This window comes from Channa argus, chromosome 8, assembly GCF_033026475.1.
Source record: "Channa argus isolate prfri chromosome 8, Channa argus male v1.0, whole genome shotgun sequence".
NCBI lineage: Eukaryota > Metazoa > Chordata > Actinopteri > Anabantiformes > Channidae > Channa > Channa argus.
This window is the reverse complement of record NC_090204.1, coordinates 8,697,642-8,725,197: the sequence shown is the minus strand read 5'-3', so window position 1 is coordinate 8,725,197 and position 27,556 is coordinate 8,697,642. Positions and strand designations below refer to the sequence as shown.

Genomic DNA, 27,556 nt, shown 5'->3' with positions numbered 1-27,556 from the left:
AATGGGATGATTGCGGCAGGACGGGCATAAAAAATCTTGTCAAATTGACGTATGGAACACGTTCCTCTGTGGCAACCCCTGAAGGGACAAACTGAAAGCCACTGAATCGTTCACTCTTAACAAGGTCAGATATATCTGTAGCCTGGAGACTTTTAGGTAAGAGATGATGTCTTCAAAGTCAGAGAAGCTCGGCTGATAACACAAAAGCTCATAAATATTCTGGCCAGTCAGAATATCTGTTGAGTTTGTATCTTTCTTTAGCTTCTTGCAAAGGCATCCTTTACCCTGTGCATCATGTGTTTCTGCTGTTCTGCGCCCTTTACATAAGTACATCATGCTGAGCGACCACCTGATGAAGTGTACTCACTAAGCAGGTGGAGTTCAATGAGTGTTTACGTGGAGCTTAAAACAGTGTCAGTGCTTTTGTGAACTGATGTGTTTGTTATTAGGGTGTAATCAAATTCAGCTAAAGCATGTAAAGGTGCCTGGTCTCACATTTCACATTCCAACACCTAATTTCCTTGTGGACTCTCTGATTTCTGTTCAGACCCATCGATTGTTGTTCCTTAACCCCAGATTTGACATTGCCATGGTTTGCATGAACTTGAATTACTTGTAGCTAACTAGTAAATTTCATAATAACACCTGTTTGATTGAATGAAAATAAATTATCTAATCTCATGTCTGTTTTGTGTTTGGAGTGTTAAACTTTAGGAATGTCAACAAATCTTTGAATTCGTGGAAGAGTGTGACCAGAACAGCAAACACAGTTTTAGGAAAAGGGAGGTCATGACGCTGTGTTCAAGTCAGCAGAAATGTCTTCAACTCAGCAAAATACCTTGAGCTCAGTCCAGAATAACCTCCAGTCCTTTTACTGACTATGTCAATCCCAACAGCACGAGCACTGTCCATAATGGCACAAGGGTAAAAAGACAGCCTTTGTCTAGCCAGTGCGTCAAAGAGCAGAGTGATGCACTGTGATGCATTTTAAAATCATATCAAATTAAAACATGAACATAAAAAAATCTAATTAATCAGATATCAGAAATGTTATGTTACAGAATCAAATACACACAGGACAAAGTGTCATAATAATGATAATAATTTATTTATTCAGGTAGAAGAAGAGTCTTTGGCAGTGAAGAACACAAGAACTTTGTTTGTTATTGAGAACATTATGAAATGAATTGCTGCATGGTGACAAATGATTGGTCCAACTTAGCCGTTCACCAGTGAATCAGTCCCTGCAGGGCCAATGTCATATTAACCAAGGAACATTAACTGGCCGCACTGACATTTGATCATAGCAATATGCAATAGCATTACATCATGGGACCTGCGGAGAACATCAAGTGTTACCTGAAAGGATCTGCTCTAACGTGGATAAGTGATAAGTGTTGATGATGTTGCTGTGAAACCGTGATGGTGTTGGATATGAGAAGTGCGCCTATTTGACAAACAGATGGGAGTTTACTGTGTGAAGAGGTGTTTGGCTTCTGTGTGTATAATGAAGCGCAGCATCCCTCGGTACAGATTTCCAAATGCATCGCAGTAAAACCTGGCACTGGCGTTTTTTATGACACTGAATTCATTAACATTTAGTTTGAAAATCCACGATCACTCTCCAATCTGGCACACTTCTCTAGTCTGAACTGTGTTACAAAAACATATATAAAAAAAGACAAACAAAAATAGTTATACATTTAGTGAAGGCAAAGTAAACCACCAACAGAGTGGCTTGCTCTTTCTTCTATATTCACATCCCATTGGCATCTCCTACCAACTGACAAGTGCAACTCTATAGTTCATACAATGAAGGGCAAAGAGGTACAAGTTTGAGACCATTGTAAGTGCTCTCCCTTTCAGTAAGACATTTCCCTCTTTTCTTCCCCATTTACTTTTGGAATGCCTGTTATCTTTTTTCCTCCAAGCAACCACACAGAACATCTTTCTGAATTAGAAAGCACCACAAATTGCATCTCTACACCCTAAAGATAGGGCAAATAAGGCCATTTCAACATTTGTCAAGGACTTGTTAAAACCAAGCACTGGAACCAATCAGAATGCCTGTAGTGTAACACTGCATTCATCACACAGCTCACAATATGAGAGGGGCTGAATACACACACACGGTGCCCACTGTGCAGGTGGTGTGTGTCAGGGTAAAACTACATCACAGCTCCCGTCAATCAATCAATCAATCAATCAATCAATCAATTTCATTCAGAATACTGTCAGAGGTCCATTCATTCATCTATAAAAAGGTAATAGACCTGGACACTCTGTCCACCGTCTCGTTTCATTTCACCCTCCATCTTCTGATTCTGCATTCATCACTCTTCTTCTCCTCTCTTTACAAGAAAAGTTATTATTGCGCTACACAGACATCACAGAAAAAAGGTTGTTCATTTTAATATGCAAATACTGTTGGAGGTCAGGAGTTTGGTGGCTCCTATTACATGTGCAAAACCTGTTGTTGAACAGAAAGGCCACTTGGGGTCCATGTTTCACACTGTCACAGGCATCATCAGTCAAAAGTCAAGTCTGCGTGGCACAGCAGCCACATTACACATCCATGTTCCTGTTAAGGCTGGGCAAAGGGATGGCACAGTTCAGGAGGAGCAAATTAGGGTCAAAGTCAAGCTCTTTAAAAGTCTGGAAACTGCATTGGTATCGTCTGCTCCTTTTCGTATCCAGTTAACTTCCAGCGCTTCTTAATGTCCATTTATCCATCCAGTTCACACCCTGTGTTTTTGTGAGTTAGTGGTGAAGAGCAGACTGCTGGGTCAACCCGGTGCAGGGTCACAGTGTGACCTTGCTGAGTCTAAGCGAGATGCTCGAGCGGTGTTGGGTACGAGGGAGTGTGGAGCTACAACGGCTTCGTAGCTGGACAGGCCGACCCACTGAGCCTCGCACCCGCAGCAGGAAGTCGAAGTTAGCTGAGGTGTTCATTGCATAAAAGACATTGGCGTTGTCTGGGATCACCAGCTCTGAAAGAAACAAAGAGGAGGACAAACACCAGTTATAAGCTTGCTGTTACTGCAGTTAGGCTTTCTGTCAGCAGCACATGGGTCACTGGTTTATTACATATGGGATATAGGTGATTTTCTACAAAAACAAACAAAAAAAGCACAATGTTTTTTAAACAAGTGTTTTTCATCATAGTCTTTCTAAACTGCTGTAGTACTTTTTGATTATAAGCGAGGAAATTATATTGTCTGTGAAAGATATAAATATAGAAGTAAATTAGCACAAAGCTTTAGGTGGAACCCAGCCTTTAGCTAGGCTAAGTGTAGTCTAGGAATGATGGGAAAAGGAGAAATGCACAGAAAATGATTCCCAAGATATTCACTGATCTCTGAGGAGCCCATTAGCCATTATCAAGCTTGAGAATGAAAGAGCTACGTTTACCTCTCTCGTCAGAGATGACTTGTACGAGCTCGTATCCCTCCTCTGGCTCCACCTCCAGGTTGTGTTTTGCCATGGCTCTAGAAATTACAGCCGGAGTCTTGTCTTGATTGGTCAGCTGATTTAGGGAATCAAAAGAAAATTCAGTCATGCAAGGTTTAACATACAAGCTGTAAAACAGTACATCTGTAGCTTACACTTGAATATGAATACATATTTATTCACCAGTATGCTTTTGTAGAGATTCCCATTGCCTTGCTCCAGGCTGACTCTTATGATGCATGCATCCTGGGCCTGGGTGTTGTACACTGGGGTTTGGCTTGGGGAGGACATGGGAGTGAGAGAACTAGAGCGTCTATGGGTGCACGGGGGCACGGGGGGGAAGGGAGATGCAGAAGTGATGGAGACACTGGCTGTCGACGAGCTGGTGTCCATGGAGTTGAGTGAATTACAGGAGGAAGATTCTGATAGCTGAGAAAAGATAAACAAAAGTTGTGCATAGCACATAAATGCTAAATACTTGATCTTTTACAAGACCTGGAACTACTGACACAAAGTAATAAAAGGAGAGCAACATTTTTTTTTTTTTGCCATTGTTATTTCTAGTTTATTTATTTGATTTACTTGGCTATGTAAAAATTACGCATTAAAGTTTCAAAAGAACAAACTCTTTTAGGATGTCCAGCATTTAATTGACAGAGGGTTTTCCCTCTTTGAGCGTCCCTCCCCCCACACCGGTAACATTTATACATTCACTAAATGTGAATAAAAGATTTTTTGTGTTCTCTCCCACCTTGTTTTGCTGTGAGTCAGAGGTGTGAGTGGGGGTGGCCAGTCCCTCGCTGTCTGGACTGCTGGAGTCACTGGAAGACACGCTGACTGAGTCCATGCTCTCCCCTGAGCTGCCAGTAGGAGGCGATCGCGGCGTCTCTCTGACTGGAGAACTGGCTGCACTACTGTCTGTTCCAAGAAACAGTCTGGAAAGTAAAGGAAGTGATTTATTAGTGATAATAAAATAAAGAGTCGATAGCAACATAGACCCTGAATATGACAGTATGACCAATGAGTCCAATGTCCTATAAGGCGTGCCCAAGTTAATGCACACTTGAGGACATTTCTAACAGTACTCTCCTCCTAAAAACATCTGGTTTCTGGATGTACTCACAGGCTAAGTCTTTTAACCATGCTTTTTCGAGGCTTGGGTGAAGTTGGACTGCTGTCACCAAGACCTTCAATCTCACAGGACAACGTGTAGCTGCAAGAAGAAAGATTAATATCAAACCTTAAACACCATAAAACATTACCAAATCATGTGCTTAGTGGTTTTAGGAACCATGAATTCTGCGTAAAGGGGAATGAAAAGGGAAAGTCAGAGAGGGCAAGAGGAGGAGGAGGAGACTGAAAAGGAGAGCTCACAGAAAAAAACAAATACAATAGAATGGTAGGTCACGAGACATAAGAACAGCGGGGAGAAGCTGGGAAACAAGTGAAAAAGATGCTTCTTCTTGTGTGTTTGTGAACAATAGATCCAACAGACCGTGACATTGTGCACTAATCTGCTCATTATGTAATGGATAACGGTGCAATCAGTAATTCTCAGTAAAGCAGTGGTACCTTTCCTCCTCACTGAGCTGAGGCTGACTCTTAAACCAGCGTAGAAAGGCTGGGTCCGGAGTGAGGCAGTAGCTGTTACAGGCCGACTGGAGCAGCTTGATCTGGGCAATCACCTCAAACTCCTGCAGAGACCAAGAGAAAGTCATTGAAGTTAGACTGACTTTAAGCATGTGCCACGTGTCGATAAGGCTCGGTACGTGATAAGCATTGTGGTATAATCATGTAGGAGGAGGCCGATTGCTGCTGCACTCACCCTGCGCCTCTTCTCAAAGTTGATCAAACCACCCTGCAGAAGACACAAAGAGCACGCTGTCAGACCCTGAACATCACATACCAGTGGCTGCTTGGACAAACAGCATTAAGTAGACCACTCCAAAACTGTGCTGACAAAATTCCTCTCGCACTCACAGAATCTAACGCCCCCAGTTTCTGACAGCGGTTACGCAGACAGACTCTCAGATCTGCAGAGTTGTGTAAACGTGCTGACGAAGGCACTCAAACAATGAAACATACAGCCAAGTGCACACACAACACATTCAGCAGGTGTTTTCTTTGTCTTACCTCCACTAAGTCAGGCAGAGCTGTATCCAACATAGTCAGGTCAGTGAGAAACGTCCCCAAGTACGGTATCGTTCCTTGCATTGCTCCCTGTGGAGAAAGGAAATAATGGTATTACTTAATCTTCACGAAGTGAAACACAATATAATATCAGATTTATTTTTTATTTTATTTTTTTTACACGGTGTAACTCACAAATGACAAAGCAGGTTTGTATAATGTAAGTACATCACATACTGCCCTGAGTAAACAAAGCTAAGCATGTGGCTTCATCATACGGGGGAGGCTAGAACTTACTTCACAGTGCATTGCTTGGGAGGAATGTGTTGTTTAAAATTACACAGCTCTCTTTGAAAAAAAATAAAATAAATCAAGGTCTTAGTTAACTGGTCACTGTCTCACCATTTCCTTCTGCAGCTGTAGTCTCTTGTGGGTGCGTTTCTGATGCTCCTTGGCACAACTTTCCAAACTTGCAAACTTTGAAGTGCCTTCCTGTAAAGCAAACAAAAGAATTGCTTTGGTTCTTTGCGATTTTTATCAGAGAAATCAATGTGTTTTATCAGTTCTCAGTGAGTCTCCTAACTTGGACTTTTACAGAGGATCCAAGTTTACTCATTACAAAATTCAGAGATACGAAACATATGTGGTCCAGCTTACCCTCATGAGTAGCTCTCTGCTGGTCAGATAGTTGTTGTGATCAGAGAAAATGTCAGACAGTTCCTCAAAGGTCTGCATGCTGTCTCTGCATCATTCACAGATTTATGTTAGGTTATAGTATTGGACAGTAGCTACAATACGCATGCAAACCAAGCATTTAAAAATATTGTTGAATTCTCCCAAAAGGCCGATTCCTTCATTGAACCCAACACAGATTATCTGCATAGTTGAGAGATTGGAGGCTTACTTGTGCACACAGGACCATGCCCTTTTCAGCCTGTACAGAGGATTAGACTGCAGTGCAGACACAATGGCTCGCAGAGAAGAGAAATTCTTGCGTATTCGACACTCCTGTTAGAGAACGAACACAAGTCTGAACTTACTACTCGTGTTTAAGATTTTCATATGATAATAGGTGTGTATGTCTGTGCGTTTCTGCCCACCTGAGCGATGTCTATCCACCGCTGGATGACCCGTGCTCTGACATGGGGTCTGATCTGTCTGTGTTTCAGCACGGTGCTGACCACGCAGGCCGCCACAGCATTGAACTGAGTAATGGTGGCTCGGATGGTGGGGGCACTGTGCTTGTTGTGCTTCTTATCCCTCTGAGACCAAATAGAGCCCAGGCAGTGGTGGGGCACAACCTTTTTAAACAGCAGCTAGAGCAGAAGAACAGGCTGATGTTAGAGTGACGAAACATCACGGGGCTGTGACCTTAGTTAACATTTTCCCTCCTGTCCAACACAGACTGCCAGTCCCCTCCCCTGTTTTTGTCTTGTTTCCCTCCACTTACCGCATCCATGTAGGTCAGCTGCTCAGCCACCAGGTCTGCGTCAAACAAGAGGAAATCCTCCTGTACCTCAACCTCCACTTCCTCCTCCTCCCCGAGGCAGAAAGAACCATTGCCATGGAAGCCAGCTGAAAGCAGGTGAACAGTTCATTTGAAATTTGTCAGAAAAGATGAGAAAAAAACATTACAGTAGAGAATACATGTCAAGAGACTTTAAAGATAATTAGTTACCATCAGTGTCATCTACGCTGGTCTGACTTTGCAGTTGCTCCAGCAGACCCTCGGCTCGTTTAAGAGCCTCCGAACCGGGAAGGGCCCTACGCAGGTAGTCCATCAGCCTATGGAGAGAGGGGTAGTCCGGAGGCTCCTGGAAGTCTTCTGAACACTGGTCCAGCCAGGCGCGCAGAATGGAAGCCAAGGCGCTGTGGTCACATGAGCAAAACATTTGTGATGAGAGAACTGGCAGTGACAGGAAAGGTGTGGTTCTGCATGTCAGCTACGCTGCAGACGGCAACAGTAAAATGTTACCTTAGAATGCTGTTCAAATGAAATTAATACTAACACACAAGTAAATATATATATATATATATATATATATATATATATAAATATATCTCACTTTCTGATGGCTCTGTTGGTTTCAGAGCCTTGGCATCTGTCATTTTCTTCCACATTTCCATATCTGCAGCAGAAAATGGGACGGAAACATTCAAAATCACCACTAACAGCTATCAATACATTATTTTGTCAAACACCTCAGTCAGTGCCTACCTGTCAAGCAGTAGCTTCAGTACGGTCTGTGTACTTGTAAAGGCTCGGTAGGTTGACAGGAATATTGATGTGTAGGTGAGGTCGTTGTCTCCAAATGCCGTCAATAACGTCTCCACCAAACGCTCTAGTGTCCCAGCACGAATACTTCGGATTTTGCAAGTCTCCAGCTGGCTCACAGTGTGGCCGGGAGGCAGACGATCCCCCTCCGCCTATACACACAGTTATTTTTAAACTGTTTAAGGTTTAGAGTGTAAACTGAACATAGAAATACTTCAACATATTATGCTCGTGCTCCCAAAGCTTTTCTTTGCTTCCTGATTAGATATTGATTTATTACATGTTGGTGGACTTAAAATAATTCATGGAATGGATACATTTACGGACAAGCTCCAAACTGTAAAACAACAGGAGTGAGACGATTCAATAATAGACAGGAGGAAATGCTAAGGACAATCGAGACCCATACTGAATTCAGATTTCTCCAGATGTGTCCGACTATTGTGTCTACAGGGAGAGAATGAGTGATTATGAAATGGGCAGTGAGAAACTAGAAGAGGCGGCACAGACATGGACAGAGAGAGAGAGAGGGAGAGAGAGAGAGACAGAGAGAGACCTTGGTTAGCACAATATAACAGGAAAAGCTCCAATCTGCTTTTAATCACTGTGGGCCCCTCCTCCAACGTCCCTCCACACAGAGGAGGACAGCAGCTGGGCCAAGTTCTCCCACCACTCCCTGCAGCCCAGTACACTACAGAAATATGATTAGTTATCTCTGTAATGTGACCGTTCCTGCAGCCACACACACATGCTAAGATTTTTCAATTTACAAAACGTTACACTAGGCAGATTTTGTAACCAAATTCACTCACAACAACACACGAGTGCAGGCCCACGCTCCCACTGATTGTAATCACTTTCTTTCACTGAAAGCAGACACCCTCTCTACTTTTAAGTCTAGGCTTAAAACCTTCCTTTTTAATAAAGCATATAGTTAGTTATAGTTATGCTGCCATAGGCTTAGACTGCTGGGGGACCCACCCCCCAATGCACTGAGCTCCTTTCCTCCTCTTGACCATCTCTCCTCTCCTCTCATCCAGCAATTGTCACCACTGTATGTCATTAACTCTGTGTGTTCTCTCCCGTAGTTGTCTTTGTCCTCCTCTGTCCCCCTCTCTCTGTCCCTTTCTGCAGGTGTCCCCCGGCTTTGAAGCTGTGTGTCTTCCAGCATGAAGCTACTGATCCTACCAATCTGCCCGATGTTTTGTTGCTGCTTTTGTTGCTCTGTTCTTTTCTCTCTCCCCTTTCCACTCACCCCAACCGGTCGAGGCAGATGGCCGTCCACCCTGAGCCTGGTTCTGCTGGAGGTTTCTTCCGTTAAAGGGAGTTTTTCCTCTCCACTGTTGCCTATGGCTTGCTCCAGGGGGAATTGTTGGGTTCTCTTTATATATCTTTATAATCTTGACTATATTCTGTAAAGTGCCCTGAGATGACTTTGTTGTGAATTGGCGCTATATAAATAAAGTTGAATTGAATTAAATTGAAAACTGACTGTTTACAGTAAATACACTGGCTACTCAATAGGGATTTCTCTCTATTGTACTCAACAGACAGTGTTACTCCAAAAAACACTTACATTGTTCTAATTAGCATTAAAACAGTTGGCAACTCATGTGGTTGTCAATGCAGGCTTCAAGATTCCGAGCTGTTATCTATTTCTTCTTTTATGGCCCAAGACCCCCCCCCCCCAATTGCCTACAAACAGAGAAACTAACAACACAAGATCCAGATCTTTTTTGTAAATAAATGCAAACCCCATCTAGCTTACTTGCAATTTGTTTTATACTGGGTTTATGCATTCTTGTAGTTTTTACTGCTAAATCTCACTAGAAAAGCAACAATAATGCCCATAATTGGCCCTTCTGTGCAGTATAATAATATGCTGTACAACATCTTATTATGTTGATATAAACAGCACAGTGTAGGAAACAGCAATGTTAAAAAAAAATGCACAACTCAAGGAAAAGCCTTTAATACCCCCATTTCTGTCACACCAGCGTTTCATAAAAGACTGCTGCTCAAGAGAATGAACTGTTATTTTGGCAGCTGGGTGAAGTCAGGAAATCACATAGTTTGGACAAACAGCCCAGGTCTGGTGAAACGGTTGATTTTTAGCAGGCACTAAAAAGTTGTTGTCCAAAGTGACAGATTTGTCTCTCAAATGTCCAAACGCTAAAAGCTCAAATGGAGCACAATGCTGAGAGATGCTCCACAACTGAAAGACATTGCTTCTGTTTCCATGCTCAACATTCTGAGCATGGAAACAGAAGCAATGTCTTTCAGCATTCTGAGCATGGAACTAACTACCAACTAACTGGATTCCTTTTCAAAACCATATACACATGATACAATCCACATTAGACTAAACGTCTGGAGCTTGTATTTTTCATCTTGGCCTCTCAACAGGTTGAGAAAGTGGAAAAAGTATCAGGTTTTCATTGGTATAATCTGCTTTGCTGTGGGTTAGGAGCTCAACTGGTCTCTTCCTTTAAAGAGCTTCGTCAGCTGTGATTCTGTCACAGCGTGAGATGTCAAATAGGTCTACTCACCCCCAACCATCGCGCTCCCTTGTTGGCCGCCTGCTGAATCTGAACCCTCTTCAGTGTCACATTGTAGACGGCTCCTTCCTCAACCTCCTCCCCCCAGTCCTGCACAGAGCTCTGTGAGGTGAGAGAAAATTTTTTTAAAAACCTTGAGAGGAGAAGGGTTTCATGTAAAAAGACATGACAATTTCCCGTAAATAAGTGCATAACTTTCACAAGTGTCATTTTGATAGTTTAACAAAACAGGAATTTATGGGCACCCTCTTAGAGAAAAGTAGAAGGAGGGATAAAAAAGATACAGAAACAGAACTAGAGCACTCAAACTAGGAAGGGAAGAATCGACGTGCAGTAAAAGATCAAGAAAGACCCACTCCCCAACCCCCACCACTGCAGCCTGCCAGGCCTCCCTACCTCCACGTCTTTACTCCCCATGTTATTCCCTCTCTTTGACCCTGTCCCTGTTTCTGAGAAGCTGAAGTCAGAACTGGACTGCTTCCCTGGAGCACAGAAAAGCTAGAGATAAGACCCAAATGGATGAAGTCTCTCAAACTATTTGCGTAATGTTTTCTGTCTTTGTTGATATGACACTGTTTTGCCTGATTAAACAAGCAAAGACTGGTCGCAAAGCTCAAGATCACGGCCTCATTTCAATTAACTCATTAAACTAAATGGATTTGTGCTCATGTTGCCCCGTATGTGCTGTGTGAATGCAAACCGAGGCTGACATCTGCGGAAACATCAACATACAGAGGCAGAGACAAGAACAGAGGCAGGGAGACAGTGAAGGAGAGGGACTGGCCAAATAAAGATCAGCATTGCAGCATTATGACCAAGATCACTTTCACTTGTCCCCACTTTCATTTACACAGCTCACTGCAAGAGTCCATGCTATTCCTCAAACAGAAGAGATGCCAAAAAAAGAGCTCAAGGGTCAAAGCTGCCATTAACAGGCTCAATGAACAATCCTGGAGGACTTGTGGCACAGAGCCATGATTGAGGTTGTGTTCAGGTTTGAACAGAAGTCAAGCCAACACAGAATCACAACACAGAGAACTCCCTTTAACGTAAGAAACCTCTATTAGAACCAGGCACAGGGTGGTCGGCCATCTGCCTGACCAGTTGTGGTGAGTGGAGAGCAGAGAGAGAGAAAGAAAAAAAAAAAAGAAGAGCAACAAGATTCAAAACAAAACACTAGGCAGGTTGGTAGGGCCAGTAACCACACAGCTCCAAAGCTGGGGATACGTGCACAAAGGTAAAGCGAGAGACAAGCTGCAGGAGAAAGGAGGAATGGTGACATCTACATGCAGGGTGAAGGAGAAGAGAGGACTGGTAACTGGCTCTATCATGTTACAGCAGTAACCATGTCTGTATTACTTATTTTGGCTCAAACGTGCCAATATGTGTCATCCCCATACACCCCTCTTTCAGTATGTTGTCTTATGGACAGCAACATGTCTCTCTCCGCAGCTCTTTAGCTGCTGGCTGGCACAGAGACAGATACATACATCAGTGCATGAGTCACGTAATCCACACACTCCCAAAACAATAGCAGGAGGTCTGTGTGCTGGCTGGTCCAGGCTGCTGACTTCACAGTCTGCACACACAGCCGAGTTTTTGTCAGCTACAGAGGAGGAGATTTTCTTTCTGAGCAAGGTTTTTTTTTTAAACAAACAAACAAAAAAAAAACCACACTGCTCGTTTTGGGCACCAAATTTAGGGCTCACTGTGAGACAAATTTCCATGAACATGCATGAAAATGGAAAGCAAAACAGTCTGTCCCAGTGATACTGCCATCCACCAAAGGGAAAAACACATAATGTAATTATCAGTAAAAACACAGACTGATAGAGGAGTTTGCAGAGGACAGATCATATCAAAGGAGGCTGCATGTAAACAGAGAGATGAGCTGTTTACTCTCTGTAATAACGTGGGTCGAATATGCACAGGGAGGACAGTAACAGAATTAGAGAGGCAAATACTGCCTCATCCGATCAGCTGTGGGGGAAACAACAACAGTGGCATTAGGTGTGCGTGGGGCTGATCTGTGGGCATTTTCGTTCCCTCTGTGTTTCACTGCGGGCTCCCATACTAAAGTTTTCTTATCCATTATCAGCGAGGAGAGAGCTGCGGATTGAGGTCATATTCTGACACGATTCGGTGGAGGATTATATTTACTTATTCTATACGCCCCTTCCCCACGTTTCTTTGCACGACGTTTTTGCGCACGAGAAATGTAGGTTAAACTGCATTCAGAACCTGGTAAAAACAATTCCAACTCAATATTCTGTTCCCCGGCTTCTCCCCTCCTCCTTTTCTTTTGCCCTTTATCCGCTACTTTCCCAAGCCTACAAACACCCCCCTCCTCTCACCCCCCCCCCCCCCCCCCGCCGCCCCCCAGTGTTTAACCCCCTCCCTCACTTCAAACCCACAAACTCAACAACAGAGCACACAGAATAGAAAACCATGAGGCTCTTTATGTATTTCTTTCTTTTTTTTTTTTTTACCATTTTAGTTTTCCAGGCGAACTTCATGGTGAGCTTTTCTTTCATGATCCGGGGACACCATCAGAGCTCGGGAGTAGTCCACCAGGTACCAAAGAAGAAGAGATGTTCCCTTCAAATAAAAAAAAGTAATCCCAGATTCTCGCTTTTAAACTCTTCTGCTACAGCACACACACACTTTGTTTCTGCTCCTGTCGACACTCCAGATCCTCCTCCTGTATGTGTCACTGTGCTCTCCCCTCTTCTACTGAATGACCAAACTCCTCCTGCTGCCACTCACAGCTCCGTTTAAACTCCTCCTCCTCTTTTTGTCCGACTTTCATCAGAGCGAAAACAACGTGCGCGCACTGACGCACAGCTGTGATTTTCTGTTCCGCAATACGCCACACTAACAAATCTGATTATTGTGAAATTCATACAGTTTAACTTGGATGTGTGGGTTTTACTTTTTAGTATTAAACCGACTAATGGTTTTACAAAGTAAAATGAACATCATCACCGTTTTACAATTGCATCACTGGATAAACAGCGTTTTAACAGAAATCCTTCGAAAATGTATTTTGAAGTATTAAAACCTTTGTCAAGGTTAAAATTAAATTAAATTAAGTTTAGTTTTACTTCACTTTAAATTGTAGCTTAGGGTTGCTTTGAAACCATTCTCACATTGCACCAAAAGTCTTATTTGTCTCTGTCCGTGTTGGGAAAACAGTTCTCTCATTACATGATGCCGACAGATCAAATTTCGGTCACACACAATATAGTTCCTTCATTCTGTATGAAATGTTCAATACAATTTATCTCAGTCCAGAAAGAGGCAAACCACTATTTACCCTATGTCCTCAGACAGCGTTTTCTTGCTGAGAGGGGAAACATTAATGGAACACTGGAATTCATGTTAGGAAGCGATGTCTTAAGGAGCAGTGGCTGTTATCAACACGTTTATGCATGTGCTTACACTGTTGGCTAACATAAGGTATTGTAATGTCGTTTAAGAGAAAAATATAAATATTATAAGTGGATAAAGTGAAGTGTTGTAGGCCCTAAGCTGCGGCCTCAGCCCCAGCATGGGACAATACAAGGAAGGCTGTAGATGCCGTCACCACTACTGTTCATTGTCAGTCACAAGAGAGGAGAATAGTCTGAGTGTGTGAGAATGGGCAACACTGTTCCTCTGTGAATGTGTCTACACACGTACTCAAACAGCCCACTTTTGTGAATAAAAAGGAAGATATGAATCAAGCATCTACTTTGTAAGGGGAGTTTTTGTACACAGTTGTACCATAAACATATATCGAGAGTGAGCAAGCAGTGGTTCATACACTTACTAATGTAATTCTGGTGATCAAATGCCAAACTACTGATCCAGAGTCAATTGTTGGGGTAGACACTAAAAGCCTTATGGGTGGGAGAACTGGCTACAGTCCCTTTGTGTTTGTGTCTGTACATCATGTGCCCATCCACTGTTGTGACTCCAATAACATCAACATTTAACCCCAATGTCACTCTCAGCATCACTGATGGTTACACATCACTCTATCAAGCAGGATGAACACATAAACAGATGCACCTACACACACACAAAGTGCCCACTTGTGGCATCAATATTCGCTCTCATTTCTGCTTGGACAGCACTGAAAGGCCAGGGAAGCCCAATGTACGTCTTTGACAGTGTTTCTTAGTATATCTGGCCAAGCTCCAGTTCCCAGGCCGAGCTGCCCCGGTGTCCATTGGGGTCTTCAGAGCTCTGGGAAGCCCTTGGGGCAGTGGGAAGGTTGCAACCCCACACAACCTCTAGCTCAGCCCTGAGGGGATTTGGAGTGTTGGTCTCACAGTGGGAGTAATGTCGTATATCAGTGCAAACAAGACGTCTGACAAAGATGACAGTTGCTGCTCCATGTTATGGAGCATGACATGAATGCACAACATCCTTAACTTGAGATTAAAATGTGAAATTTGTTCTCCTACTCTTGGATCCAGGTCCATTACAGTAGTGTTAACAACGTGATGTTTCACAAAGGGCCTGTAGTTCTACAGAGGAATCTGAGGCCATTTTCCAGTAAATGTCTGAGTTGTTTTTAGGTACTTTGGTCCAAATTCAAATCAAGTCTCAAGTTCTTTGGATTTAAAGTATACTAGGAAAGTTAAAGTAATAATAGGAAACTTTGGGAAATACTCAAAGCTATCAGCAGCTGTTAACTCAAAGGCTGCAAATGGGGAAACAGACACAGTTGGTTTTACACTTTAAATGCTATAATGTAGTTGCAAGTGGAGCCACAAGTCAAGTTTATGAATTCTGTACTTTCACTTCCCTGTCTTTACAAATAATAAGAATCTTATTTAATATTTAAATGCATAAGACTGATATTAAAATATTTTAATCTCTCTCACTTAGAGTTTCTCATCATCATCAGGTCAGAAATAACATCAAAATGTTTTTGGTTTATAGTCTTGAGTACGTTGAGTCTTACGCCTTTGATGTCAAGTGTCACCAGAAATAGAAATAGAAATAGATGTGTCCATAAAAGCAGTAATACCACAATGTAAAAATACTTGAAAACAAGCACATTCTTTACTGTAACACACTGATATGTAAATTAAAGAACATTAACTATGAATGCAGCGAGAAGTACAATATTTCTCTCTGAAATGTACTAAAGTAGTAATAGTAGAAGTGCTATGAAAGCACAATAAGTTGCCTGTAGCCTGATTAAAAAAATATTCGATACAACAGACAGACGGTCCGAGGCAAATGGCATCTTTTCAGTTTGAAATTGTGTCAAATTCAGCCCATGATTCCTGAAATACAGATAAATCATCTTTGCTATGATCTCGTTTTCTTTCCTCTTGGAAGACTAATGACGTAATTACACTTAGGAAAGCCCTTGATGAGGGCAAAGCAGTTTTGAACTCTTTCGGTTCCACAGAGTCCGAACGTGGAGCTACAGTACAGACAGAGAGGGGACAAAAACAGGAGGAGCGCTGCTCGCACTGTTATTGCACCAGTGTGGGGAAAATGCACATTCCAGGAAATCTCCCACTTCCTGTCTCCAGCCTCCTGACTCCAGTCAGCCTGTTGTCCTCATACCTGACTAACTGGGGAGCCTCTCTGGCCAGGACCATGGTCATAAAACCAGACTAATTAGAAGAGGAGAGGAGAGAAACAGGACAATAAAGAGGGGGATTTTGGGCTGCATGTTTAAAGCCTCAGTGTTTACATCTGAGATAAAAAGATCATCAGAGAAAGCTTAAGATAACTTAAAAAGAAATTATCTCCACTGTGAGTATGAGATGGAGAGACAGTGACAGATGGGGGAGAGTTCACAGTGCAGTCAGAAACTGAGAGAATCCATACTGGCTGAAATAAAAGCATGATGCAACCAGACCATCTTGCACAGACTTCCAGAGAAGGAGTGTTTTCATATTCAGACAGGAAAGAGACATACTCCTTTTCCCCGCTGTTGGAAACACGTAAACACCAGCGAGGACACTCATCTGCAGCGGGAGGAGTATCAGCTGTGACTGGAGGCAAACTCTCCACTGGAAAGTCATCGCACAAAAGAAAAAATATTAAAGCGTGTTTCCTGCTGCCATATCTGGATCAAATGTGTCAGCACTTTCGTTCTGTGCTCTTATTTGTACTTCCTTCCTTTGCAAACTTTTCTGGGCCATATGTGTCTGTTTGCACAGGGTTAAATGTACTTATCACACTCTTGTTTCACTGAATGTTTGTTTGTGGTTGGTGGGTTTGTGTTTTCAAAGCATACTGCCCAGTAGAGGGCAGAGTTCATAAACCACTGTGTTTATTCAGAGTCAGCAGAGGTTTTAGCCAGAACAGGCCAGAACAACAACACCCAAGGGGGTTGAATTTATAGAGCAGGGTCAGGACGATCAGCTATAACTCAATAAAACTGAAGCATGAAACAGTCAACGCAGCTTAAACAGGTTGTTTAGGTGCAATGAAGCAGTGGCGATAGATTTAGTAAGTAGACATTTAGTTTTTTAATGAGGCAGCAGCTTTGCAGAAGAATGTCTGTGGAACCAGATCATCTCTTGTTACACACAACACTGCATTTTCTTTTTCTCTTTGTCTTTGTGTGACTATTCTTCAGCTGAACCCTTTATTCAAACAGTCATTCTCAAGCTCTGCGTTCCAGCTCTCCCTCTTATCTTATGTCATGCTCCTCAGATCTATTGTCCTGGCTTTAGTTGAGCCCCCCTCCTCTATGTGTGTGGCTGGGTGACATCATTAGTTTCCAGTAAAGTCCAAAGCTGCAGACTGAGACCCCTCCTCCTCCATGCTTCACATTAAAACCAAACCAGTACCAACTTCAGGTGTTTTGTGTTTCATCAGTGTAAAAGTTACCAAATCATTGTTGAAGCTACATGAAAATTTGGAGGAGACATGTTTTTTGCAGCTCTAGAAGCCTCTATGTGACATTAGTTGGGATTTTACCAAAGTGATGATAATCCACTGTGGACTATGATGATTTAAATGGTCTGTTGGCAGTTAAAGTGTCTCTACATTCAGATGAGTTACGAAATAAAAATAGACAAGTCACCGCACACACGCACACACACGCACACACACGCACACACACATATCCCTCCACCCACATACTCCACCGACCCCCGTGGGGCCCAAAGTTCTGACCCTTTCTAGATATAAGCCCTGCTAAGCCTTGAATGAGTTGGTCTGGACTGGCTCGGTTGTCTGTCTGACCCCCCACCCCCTACCCCCTCCATACTAATGTGAGATGGGCCATCTGTTGCCCAGCAGATACATGCTACCCTAAGCTTGAAACATGAACACATGAAACAAGAACAGCACCAATAACCAATAACCAGGCCGATAACACATTGGTGACAAATTTGTTCCTTCCATGAGACTAGTTCAAATCATACTCAATAAAATTATTTGTTCTGACTGTACTGCAATTTGTTTCTTGTGATTATTTTAAAAGAGAGAAATTCTGCTCCCGTCTGCAGTTCCGTTAATTTGAAAATGTGACGCATGTGCATTGCAGGAAATGAAACCAGGCAAGTGATGCACACAGCAACGCATATCAGACCAGCAATAAAAAAAAGAGCCAGTACTATAGAGTCATAACATGTATATTTACACAAATCTATCAAATATATCCAGTTCAGGATGTTTGTCATGTTCTAAAGTTACTGTATTTTCTTTTGTTGTGTATTGAATTAGTAACTATCTGATACTAACAATCCACAGGTTTAGACAGCAGTACTATATTTAGTCACATACATGTGAGTTTAACACACACATGCACTAATACACGCTTTCCAGTGCCAGCTTGATCTGATCCTAGTCATGCGTCCTGGCTTTCCTGCAAAATCTCAGCGGGAAAGGGAAATGTGAGATGTGGGTAAATGTGTAGGTAAGTGTGTGTACCTTGCCACACACATACAGCTGCTGCACATATTGGCATGTGCCTACTATCAATTAACACATACTGTACACACACACAGGCCACCAAGTACACACCCATTTCCATATGGTGGTATGAGTTTCTGCCCCAGTTGAAAGAGCTGCTCCTGTAAGGATGTTGCCCTGGGATGGATGCTCAGTGAGAGGGACAATACCAACAGTATTGACTTTTCACACTAGTCCCTGAGTGACCTAATTGGGATCCCAGACCTCTAGAATACTGCAGGCACCTAGGCAGCTTGACCCTGCCAACCCTGTTAACACCATGTTAAGCAAGGGATTGAATAAAGTGATGTTAGAGAAGTGGGTTTTGGCACGCAAGCGAAGTTTACTATTTTGTGAATTGTACATCTGGAGCCGGTTAAAAGATTGGACGAACCGGCATTACAGTCCTCTGAATGTTGCTTTTGACATGTATTGTTGTTTTAATATGTTAGAAATGAAAGTTATTGAGGTTTACTGAATCCCCATATGGCCTTATTTTCTTCCAAAGACAAGTCATAAGCTATAGAATGAGTTGGTTCAGATGAATGAATCACAAACTGTTGAAATCGTTGTCAAGTCATCAAAACCCATGACAAGCAAAAGGAAAAAAAAAAAACATTGTGGGCCTGGAAACACTGAGACGTCAGAGCCTGAAACGTGCAGTTCTTTGTTGAAAAAGACAAGAAAGGAGAAGCAAGAGTGCAGGCTAAGCATTATTTTTTTTTCAATGGAAATATGCCATCATCAACATTTACCACCCCCCAGCTGTCCCTGTTTTCCCTGTATAAAGTCACTTCTGCATTTCCAGAGAATGACCAGCTTAGGTTATTGAACTGCTCTGCTGGTTATTGTAAGTCAAAGTGTGTGATGGGGCAGTTAATGTGCCCTTTACTGGAGTTTTTATTGATCAGGCTGCAGCTTAATTACATAGTCCTGGCACAGACACTGAGTATAAAAGCAGCCTGCAGACTTCAAATTGCAGTTAGAGCAGTGCTGCATTAACCAGCTGTGTGCAGTTGCAGACACTGTCTCACTGTGCAAGTAGGTTCAAACACGGTCGTATCATAATTCCTCATTCTTGTTGGAATGCGAGTTTTCCGCAGATGTTTGGGTTGTTGTTTTTGAAGTATAATCAAGATTTCCATCTCTCCATGTTGCTGTTAATCTTACATTTCCCCCATTTGTCTACACAATTGTGTGTTCCTGTGGGAGTCTTCTTGCCCACAGTGGACCCCCTATAGCACAGCCGCACTCCTCCTGTGTCTCTGATTTGACCTGTGGACCTAACACCTATCTACAGTATAATCACACGCCAATCACTACCTTTACGACCGACATGGTCTCATAACTTTATGCAGGTAGACAGAATAATAACTTGCAGGAGTGTGACGAACACCTAAGTGCAATAAAGACAAAGTCTTTGTCCCTTTATTGGTGCATGGAGCTGTCATGTGGTATTCAGTTTAAGCATAAGTATTGTGCAGCTTGTTTAAGGTCTTTTGTTGCCTTTTGTCATAAAATCTGGTAGCTCAACTATGAAGAACAAATATCATTTTAGGCTACATAATTCTGCCAGTGACGGTCTGGTTTTTATGATTACATATGTCATATTATGTAACTTTATAGAAGGCATTCACCCCTCTATACAATCACGATTATTGCCCTGGGTCCCAGTTGTGAGAACGAGCACAACACAGTACAATAAAACAAGTCACAAGAACAAAGTTGATACTCAGTCGAGCTTTGACGGCCACATTCAGACACTGAGTGTCTGCAAGCTAACCTCCAGCCTTCTTAAAAAAACAGTGCTTTGTAATGGCAGGACACACTGGGCAGGGTGTCAAATAGGCAGCAAGGAGGATGATCTCAAAAATGTCATAATGTAAACGGAGCGCAGGCACCAGAGTGTGACAGTCATCTGGAGGAAACTACATTAACGGCTTGGACAAATAAACTATCGTATGAAAATTCATTACTCAGCAAAAGGAACAGCTTATATTTTTGGAGCAATTATGGTGAGGTATTAAGAGACTAAATTGTTCTCTGTTGAAATTTTCCTTTTGATGTCACAAGTGCACCAAAAATACTTTCACTTCAGCCTCAATACCACAAGTGCACACATGCAAACAATTAGCCACAACGAAGCGGGAATAAGCTACCGATGCAGGTTGTTTCTGGTAATCGTGAGGAATGAGGAATCTGAGAATTCAGTGGAGATAAACAACAACACTCTGGCATGAAGTGCAATATCAGCAACTTTTTTGTCATGCTCTGCTTCCAGATGACACACATTTAAGTCTTTATGGGTTCCAAAGTATAACTGAGCAATGGCTTTTCTCTGAACTCTCTGACCAGTCAGCAAGACGCACACACAACACACACACACAGACTCACCAAGAAGCAGTAGTCACTCTGATTGTGAATTGCTGCCTTACACAAGAGGTCAGCTGTTCTCCTGCCTTTGTAACCAAAGGTTAATGTCTAGTTTGCATTATCATACCATGACTTATATTGAATAGAGGTCAAACAGAGGAGCTGAACGAAAGCTTTGGAGAAACGACAAAAGAAACACTGATCTCTGAGATGAGCAAACTGATAAGCTGGGAGTTTTTGGTTTCAAACTGACCCTCACTTGCTGGACATTATGAGGTGTTTATGTATGAAGTGTCAAACCACAAATTATGTGACTGTCGGCCAGATCAAAACTTTTGAGTGTGGAGCAGCCAAAGATTTTCTTTCATTTACTCCTCAGCTCTAGTCTGTCACTCATGCAGCCACTTAAATACAGATTTTCCATATCTTTCTTTTCCTATCATTTCCCTCTACTTTCTCACAAACACTATCCAACAAACAGACCTTGGAGGAATCACAATCTCTGGCAAGTGAGTTGTTTCTGTGGTCTTGATGTGACTTCTTATTTTTCCAAACACCTTTCACATCTATTTCCCATCCTTGAATCTACCCAAACATTTGATAGCAAAAAATAAATAAAAATGCTGCAACAACTCACACTCTTTTTAAACAACAGAAGGCCATTCGTATGAAGGCCAGATTGCTGAACAAAACCAGAAGTGCATGTGCTTCCAAGAAACATAAACACACTTTGACAAACAGACACCATTTTGCCACATACAATATAATGTACTGACCCAGTGTCGCGGGCTGCTCTCCGGGGAGCGAGCCTGGTACCTCTGCAGGGCGACACTTCCGTCCCCCTCCAGCAGCAAGGTGCAGTCCAGGTCAGGGTAGTGGTGGTGGGGACCCGGAGGCCAGGGCAAGAGGGTGGCTAGAGGGTAGTGAGAGACCATGCTGACTGCCTGGATCAGCGGCAGGGGTGACAAGGATGGTAGGACATACTCTGGTTTAACAAAAGGGTGTATGGAATATATAAGAATGCGTAGCTGTGGTCTTGAAATGTGGGGTTTTCTTCAGGATCGGTTGGACTCCTTCAGGTCAGCTGTTTGGGTCACCAACTCTTCTCTCTCTTCAGTCTGGTCGTTAACTGTGTTGGTGTGAGTAATGATAATTCTCCTCTAAAGTTGTCCGACTCAGTCTTTTCCCTTCTTGTTCCTCTTCTTATTTTCTACCCTTCATTCTTGTGTTTTTTTTTTCTCTCTCGGCGCATGTGGAACTCGGCTTGCCAGCAGCTCTTAACCACATGAGTGATTAAAGTCTATTGTCTCTCTCTTTTTCTTTCTCCCTCCTTCTCTCCCTTCATTCAGGCCAGAAGGGGAGGAGTTATAACTAGGTGCCCGACCCCCTTTAAAAAGAACTACCACAAAACTAAAGAGAGTTTGACTGTGGGTCAATGTGAGAAAAAGGAAAGAAAGACAGGAAAGAGGATGTTACGGAAGAGGTTCCAAGAATTACCGACAATTTTCCATGATGGTTTGACTTTCTGGCCTCATTTTATCCTGCTGAATTCTAATCTGCACCTTCAAATAGATTTAAAATCATATCCTCTTGTTTCGTTAAGTTATGGCTTCAGTATGTTACTAATGTAGCTCCGTGTGTGTGTGTGTGTGTGTGTGCGTATCTCACAGCACTGCCAGGTCCAAGATAATCCTTTACACATGAATGGTTCTTATTCGGCCCCAAAATTGATTACACACACGCACTGGTCCATCCAACCAGGTCCTTTGCTTTTAGTACTGTAAAAGTACTAAGACAACAATTTAAACAGGGTGGATCACTTGGTAGCGCATTCATCTGTGAACTCAAGGGTTGGTAGTTTGATTCCTAGTTCCTCATGTCAAAATACCAGACAAGACAATATCTTCATTGAAGCCATCATCTGTCTGCAGCAACGATTTCCCCAAAAGAAGTATTAATTATTAATAGTTTTATTTGTTTACATGTAAAAGTCCTGTATTCTTTTAATCAAAAGTACTTATGTATTTCCACCCAAATATACTTTAACCTTTAATACTTACGTTTCAACAGAAAGTACTTGTCCCTGAGAAATACTGTACAGTCTTTCATATTACTGTAAGTCAAGTTTTTATTTATTGATACTTCAATGCTAAGTTGCATTTTACATTTGTAGCTGGTTTAGGTGGAGTACATGTAAATTGGTACTGGTTTCCAATCAGGTCAGCCAAATTACTCTTCTGAGGACTCAGTTAAAGGTAATTAATGGCTAAATCTGTCAGGAAAATGTAGTAAAGTAAAAACAAAATTTCACAAGTGTGGTGGATACAATGGAAATATTCAGGTATATCACTTGTATCCCAAAATTGTACCAACACTTTGATGTATTAAATATCCTTCTTAAGCACTTTTGTTGGGTTGCTGCCATGACACAGACCTTTACTCTGACTCAGTGTAACTAATTTCCTCTGAATCGCTAATGCGCAAAAATGCAATGAGACTCCACCTAAAGTAATTTTATATTTAGCACTGACTCATAGTTGGAGCGCCTTGATAAAAACAAAACATCAAACATTGAAATGCCTTTCCAATCAGACCAGATAATTTCAGCTTTTGCTGAAGTGCCTGAGGAGAAAAAAAAACACATTTGACCATGATTCCTGGGGACTTTAAGTGCCTGGGTGACTGCTGTGAATGAATGAGTGTGTGACAGGCAGGAAGAGTGAGTAAACACGCTGTCTTGTATCTTGCTGTCTCGATGGACTTCTGTTGAGTCGGCACCCACTCTTTCTGCCTTCCTCTCCCCCCCCTTGTTCCTCCTTTTCCTTTCTCTGTTGTCGAGAGCTGGGCTTCTCCTCTAAATGGCCCCAAATCACTTCACACTTCAATAGAGGGCAGCTTAGTTAGATGGTGATCTGGGCGTAGTTCTTAACGTGCCATATTAAGTTCTTATTAAGTTCTTTACTTTTGTCCATCTATTTCATCTCTAATTAACTACACCTACACAAACACATTTGTTCTACCACTCACTATAACTTTCTAACTGTAAATTGTAATTGGTCTTGAACTCTTATTGCTTTTCTTCCCTGCCTCCATTTGAGCATGCTGACCCAGTCGCAGTGCGAGCAGCACCAGTTTACACAGCTGGGGAGCCAAAGCTTTCTAAACACTAACAACACACATATACACACTACACACTACTCAGGCTGGGTAAATACAAACTGAGTCTCCAGTATGGCTTTCTTTTTCCCCGGCACATAATCCCAAAGTGTGACAAATATGAGAAGAGACCAGCATTGAACATAAACAAATAGCAAATTCCATGTAACTGAGTAGAATCCTGTCATGATACATGAGAGAAAACACTGGAGTGGAAGGGGAATTTAGATCCTTACAAAAAGGCAGAAATATCAGTGAAAAAGTACAAATAAAAGGCAAGGGCCAAGAGGTCAGATGGCCCCTGGGCCAGAGTCTGTCATGTTACTGTTCATGTTATCTGAATAAAAATCATTTAAAAGGCACAAGATCACTACGAAAGATGTAAAACAACTCAACCATTATGAACAACAACCTGCAACTATTCAAAAAATAACTAAAATAAACACAAGATGGCTAAAACCAGATACCGAAAAAGTCCATTCATCCGTCATCTTTAATTACTTATACTGTTGTGGCTTGTGGGGGGCTGGATTCTATCTCAGCTGTCATTGGTCCAGAGGTGGGGTGCAATGGTCACCAGTTGATCTCAGAGTCAAAACACAGAGACATACACAGAAGGACAACCACTTACACCCATGGCCAATTTAGAATCACTAATTAATTAATAAATAATGTTTTGGATTATGCAAATAGGAACATTTTGATTTAGATTTTTCTCAGGGACACAACTCCAATGCAGTGGTTGCGCTTCAGTGTCATTTCCCATTTTCACAACTCCACACTGCTCTCTGCTGGTTAGCACACAATGAAATATTTATTTCTTGTTTATTTATTTATATTTTGCTAATGGTGGATTATCACTGGTAAAGACAAATCCTGCCATATTAATACACGGTTTTGATTAGGATTAATGTTTTCAGTGGTTATAGACTCAACAGTAGCAGCAGTAGTAATGTTGCTTTAGGATCCTTTATGTACTCACATACACTCACTGAGTTGAGTTCTGAGGAGCCCTTGTTGACACAAAACAGTTCCTCATTATCAGACTGAGGAGAAGACAAGAAAGGACTTTTTTTGCATAACTGATAAAAAGGAAAAACACAAGAGGAGAAGGAAGAGGCAGAGGCACAGAGAGTGTTTCAAGAACAATGTTTTCTTTTTACATTTCCTTCTCTCTTTTGTTTTACTTAGCTTTGCTTCCTTAATCGTCAATCACATGTGCGTGTGTGCGTGTGTAAATGTGCATACTGTATGTATAAGCTCATTCTCTGGCAAAATGTCTTAGACAAGATCTGTTAGTCATAAGCTTTTCTCTGCTCAGGACTGCATCACTGACTCATTACAACAACTTACACAACAGTATCACTTTGTTACATAAAAACTAACCAAATACTTAAATCTTTGACAGTAACAATATAAAAGATTGATGACACATTTGATGAGTATGAATTTTTATCATCTTTGCACACTGCATGTACTACAGGCTTATCAGTTGAGTACTGCAAAATCCACAGATAAAATAAACTTGAACCTAATTTGTCTTAAGATAAGTCTGAGGAACTGTAAAACGTTGCTGTGGCCCCATGATGTGGGACACCTCTTGATTTGAGTCCACCCCTGGGATGTTGAATTGATTTTTGAGGGTTTAGAGTCCTGTAGGTTCCACCATTTACACTGCACACTGAGGAAAACCAAGCCATGAAGTCAAGTGATTCTCCACAGACCCCCACAATTACTTCTGGAGTTGAGGAATAGATCAGAAGCACAATTTTGACGCTGAAAGTGTGGGTCGACTGTTTGTGCCAGATTGAGTAATTGGGTATAAAAGAAAGTGCCAGGAAGGTGAACAAGAACCCAGTGGTCCCTGTAATAGAGCTTCAAAAGTCTTCTGAAAGAAAACAGCCACAAAACACTGTCATGACTTTGGGACATGTCTCTGATTGTCCCTGAGTGGAACCAGCTGAAGCCCAGACCTCAACCCCACAGAACATCTGTGGAAACACCTGAAAACAGCAGTTCACACATGATTCCCATCCAGTGTGACCGAGCTTGAGAGGAATAATCTGTCAGAAGGAATGGGATGAACTGCACAAAGCCTGGTTGTTATCTTAAAACTTGAGCATCAAGTCTGTGTTTGTTCACATGAGGTCTGCGTTGCCATAACCTGACTTTGAAATTATAAATGCAGACATGATGTGACATGTGATAAGTTACATAACTCAAATAAGGTTCAGTAATCAGTGTGTTGATTTTCATACAGAATGGAAATTAGCTGACTGAGAGTTCGGGATGATCAAAAACCCAACAGCACACTTTTGAAATAATGTCTGTCTGTATGTTGGTGAGCGTGAGCTTGGCACATGTAAGCTTGTTTTAAAAGACAATGAGCACTCAGAAAGAAGACTTAGAGTCGAGTAGAAACTCAGATGTAGAGTCTCTACTCTCACATACAATATGGACTCATTCACACATCAAACAGACACAATACCATAGACACACACATTTTTCCCATACATGTATATGTATGACATGAATGTAGGTATTGAGTATCGAGATAGTTTCCTTCTCCGACTCACAAAGCTAACATATTATTATTGTAACATATCATGTAATGTCCTGCTGTAAACCTGTAAACTTACTTTGCAAACCTTTTCTTCAGCAAATATTCACTTTGTTAGTTTAAGTACCAGAAAAAAAAAAAATTACATTTTGCAATATTGTCTTACCTGTGAGCAGGATCCCTCCATTAAATATCAGCACTAGTCTGTACACCAGCAGAAAAAAAGGAAGTAGTACACAAAGAGGGGGAGGAGGTGGAGGAGAGTCAGAGATGTGTTACTGCCAAGTGCACACTGTAGCTGTGAAAAGACTAGTCTATTGGAAGCTTTTTCCCTCCGTCTTTGGTTCTCTCTTATGCAACTAAAGACATATTTGAGAAGAATTCGGGTTTCTGTCTAAAGAAGATGTCTTTTGTGTACAGGATATGTGTATGTGCATGCAGGAATATATACATGTGTGAGTCAGACAGAAATGTAAATGGTCTGCACTTACATAGCGCTTTTCTACCTATTGGCACTCAAAGCGCTCTACACTGCATCTTATTTACCCATTCACACTCACAATCAGACACACTCTCATACACCGATGGGGGAGCTGCTATGTAGCTGGCCAACACTCACCGGGAGCAACTAAGTTGGGGTTCAGTGTCTTGCTCGAGGACACTTCGACATGTGACCGGAGGAGCCGGGGATTGAACCAACAACTGTGAGATTGGTGGACAACCGCTCTACCTTCCTGCGCCACAGTCGCAGAAAGAGAATATGTTTAGTATTTACTAGGCAAGCTTTTATCTGTCTTTGTTTTGTTTTGTGGTATATTGTACTATGTGTAAGGACGCCTAGTACTATATATAACATTACATTAAGTGTATTATTTAAAAAGGCAGTGTGGTGCAGTTGCTGTATTAAATATGACCAGCAGACGGCAGCGTAGTCTCGCTTTTAGAGCTGCAAGCTTGGTCAGGACAATACCTGAGGAAACAAACCTGCAAACCCCTCTGGAATAATTATATAAGATTTTGTACATTTTTAGCAGTTTTCATCAAACAACGAAAATACCTGATACCAGAGTAACAAGAACAGGTTTCCCAAATGTGAGCAGATTTTCACTCACCTGGTCAAAGGTTGTTGCCAAGCCA

At 42.0% G+C, this 27,556-nt stretch overlaps 1 protein-coding gene across 5 annotated transcripts; it reads right to left on the bottom strand.

Moving 5' to 3' along the window:
- Positions 1–1,086: 1,086 nt before the first annotated feature.
- rgl1 (ral guanine nucleotide dissociation stimulator-like 1) lies at positions 1,087–21,985 on the bottom strand. 5 transcript variants are annotated; one of them, XM_067513874.1, is made up of 19 exons: positions 21,480–21,985; positions 10,405–10,515; positions 8,265–8,345; positions 7,799–8,007; positions 7,647–7,709; positions 7,259–7,449; positions 7,031–7,155; positions 6,681–6,896; positions 6,485–6,588; positions 6,238–6,322; positions 5,983–6,072; positions 5,584–5,670; positions 5,276–5,308; positions 5,023–5,144; positions 4,574–4,663; positions 4,202–4,385; positions 3,634–3,879; positions 3,412–3,526; positions 1,087–2,990 (listed from the first exon to the last, which is right to left on the bottom strand). In XM_067513874.1, exons 1-19 carry the CDS (start codon positions 21,636–21,638, stop codon positions 2,803–2,805), a joined length of 2,499 nt encoding a protein of 832 aa, XP_067369975.1. In that variant the 5' UTR covers positions 21,639–21,985; the 3' UTR covers positions 1,087–2,802. The 5 variants fall into 5 exon arrangements, with proteins under 5 accessions (XP_067369975.1, XP_067369978.1, XP_067369976.1 ...); XM_067513877.1 differs by lacking the exon at positions 21,480–21,985 and adding an exon at positions 12,903–13,162; XM_067513875.1 differs by lacking the exon at positions 7,647–7,709.
- Between the last annotated feature and the right edge of the window lie 5,571 nt (positions 21,986–27,556).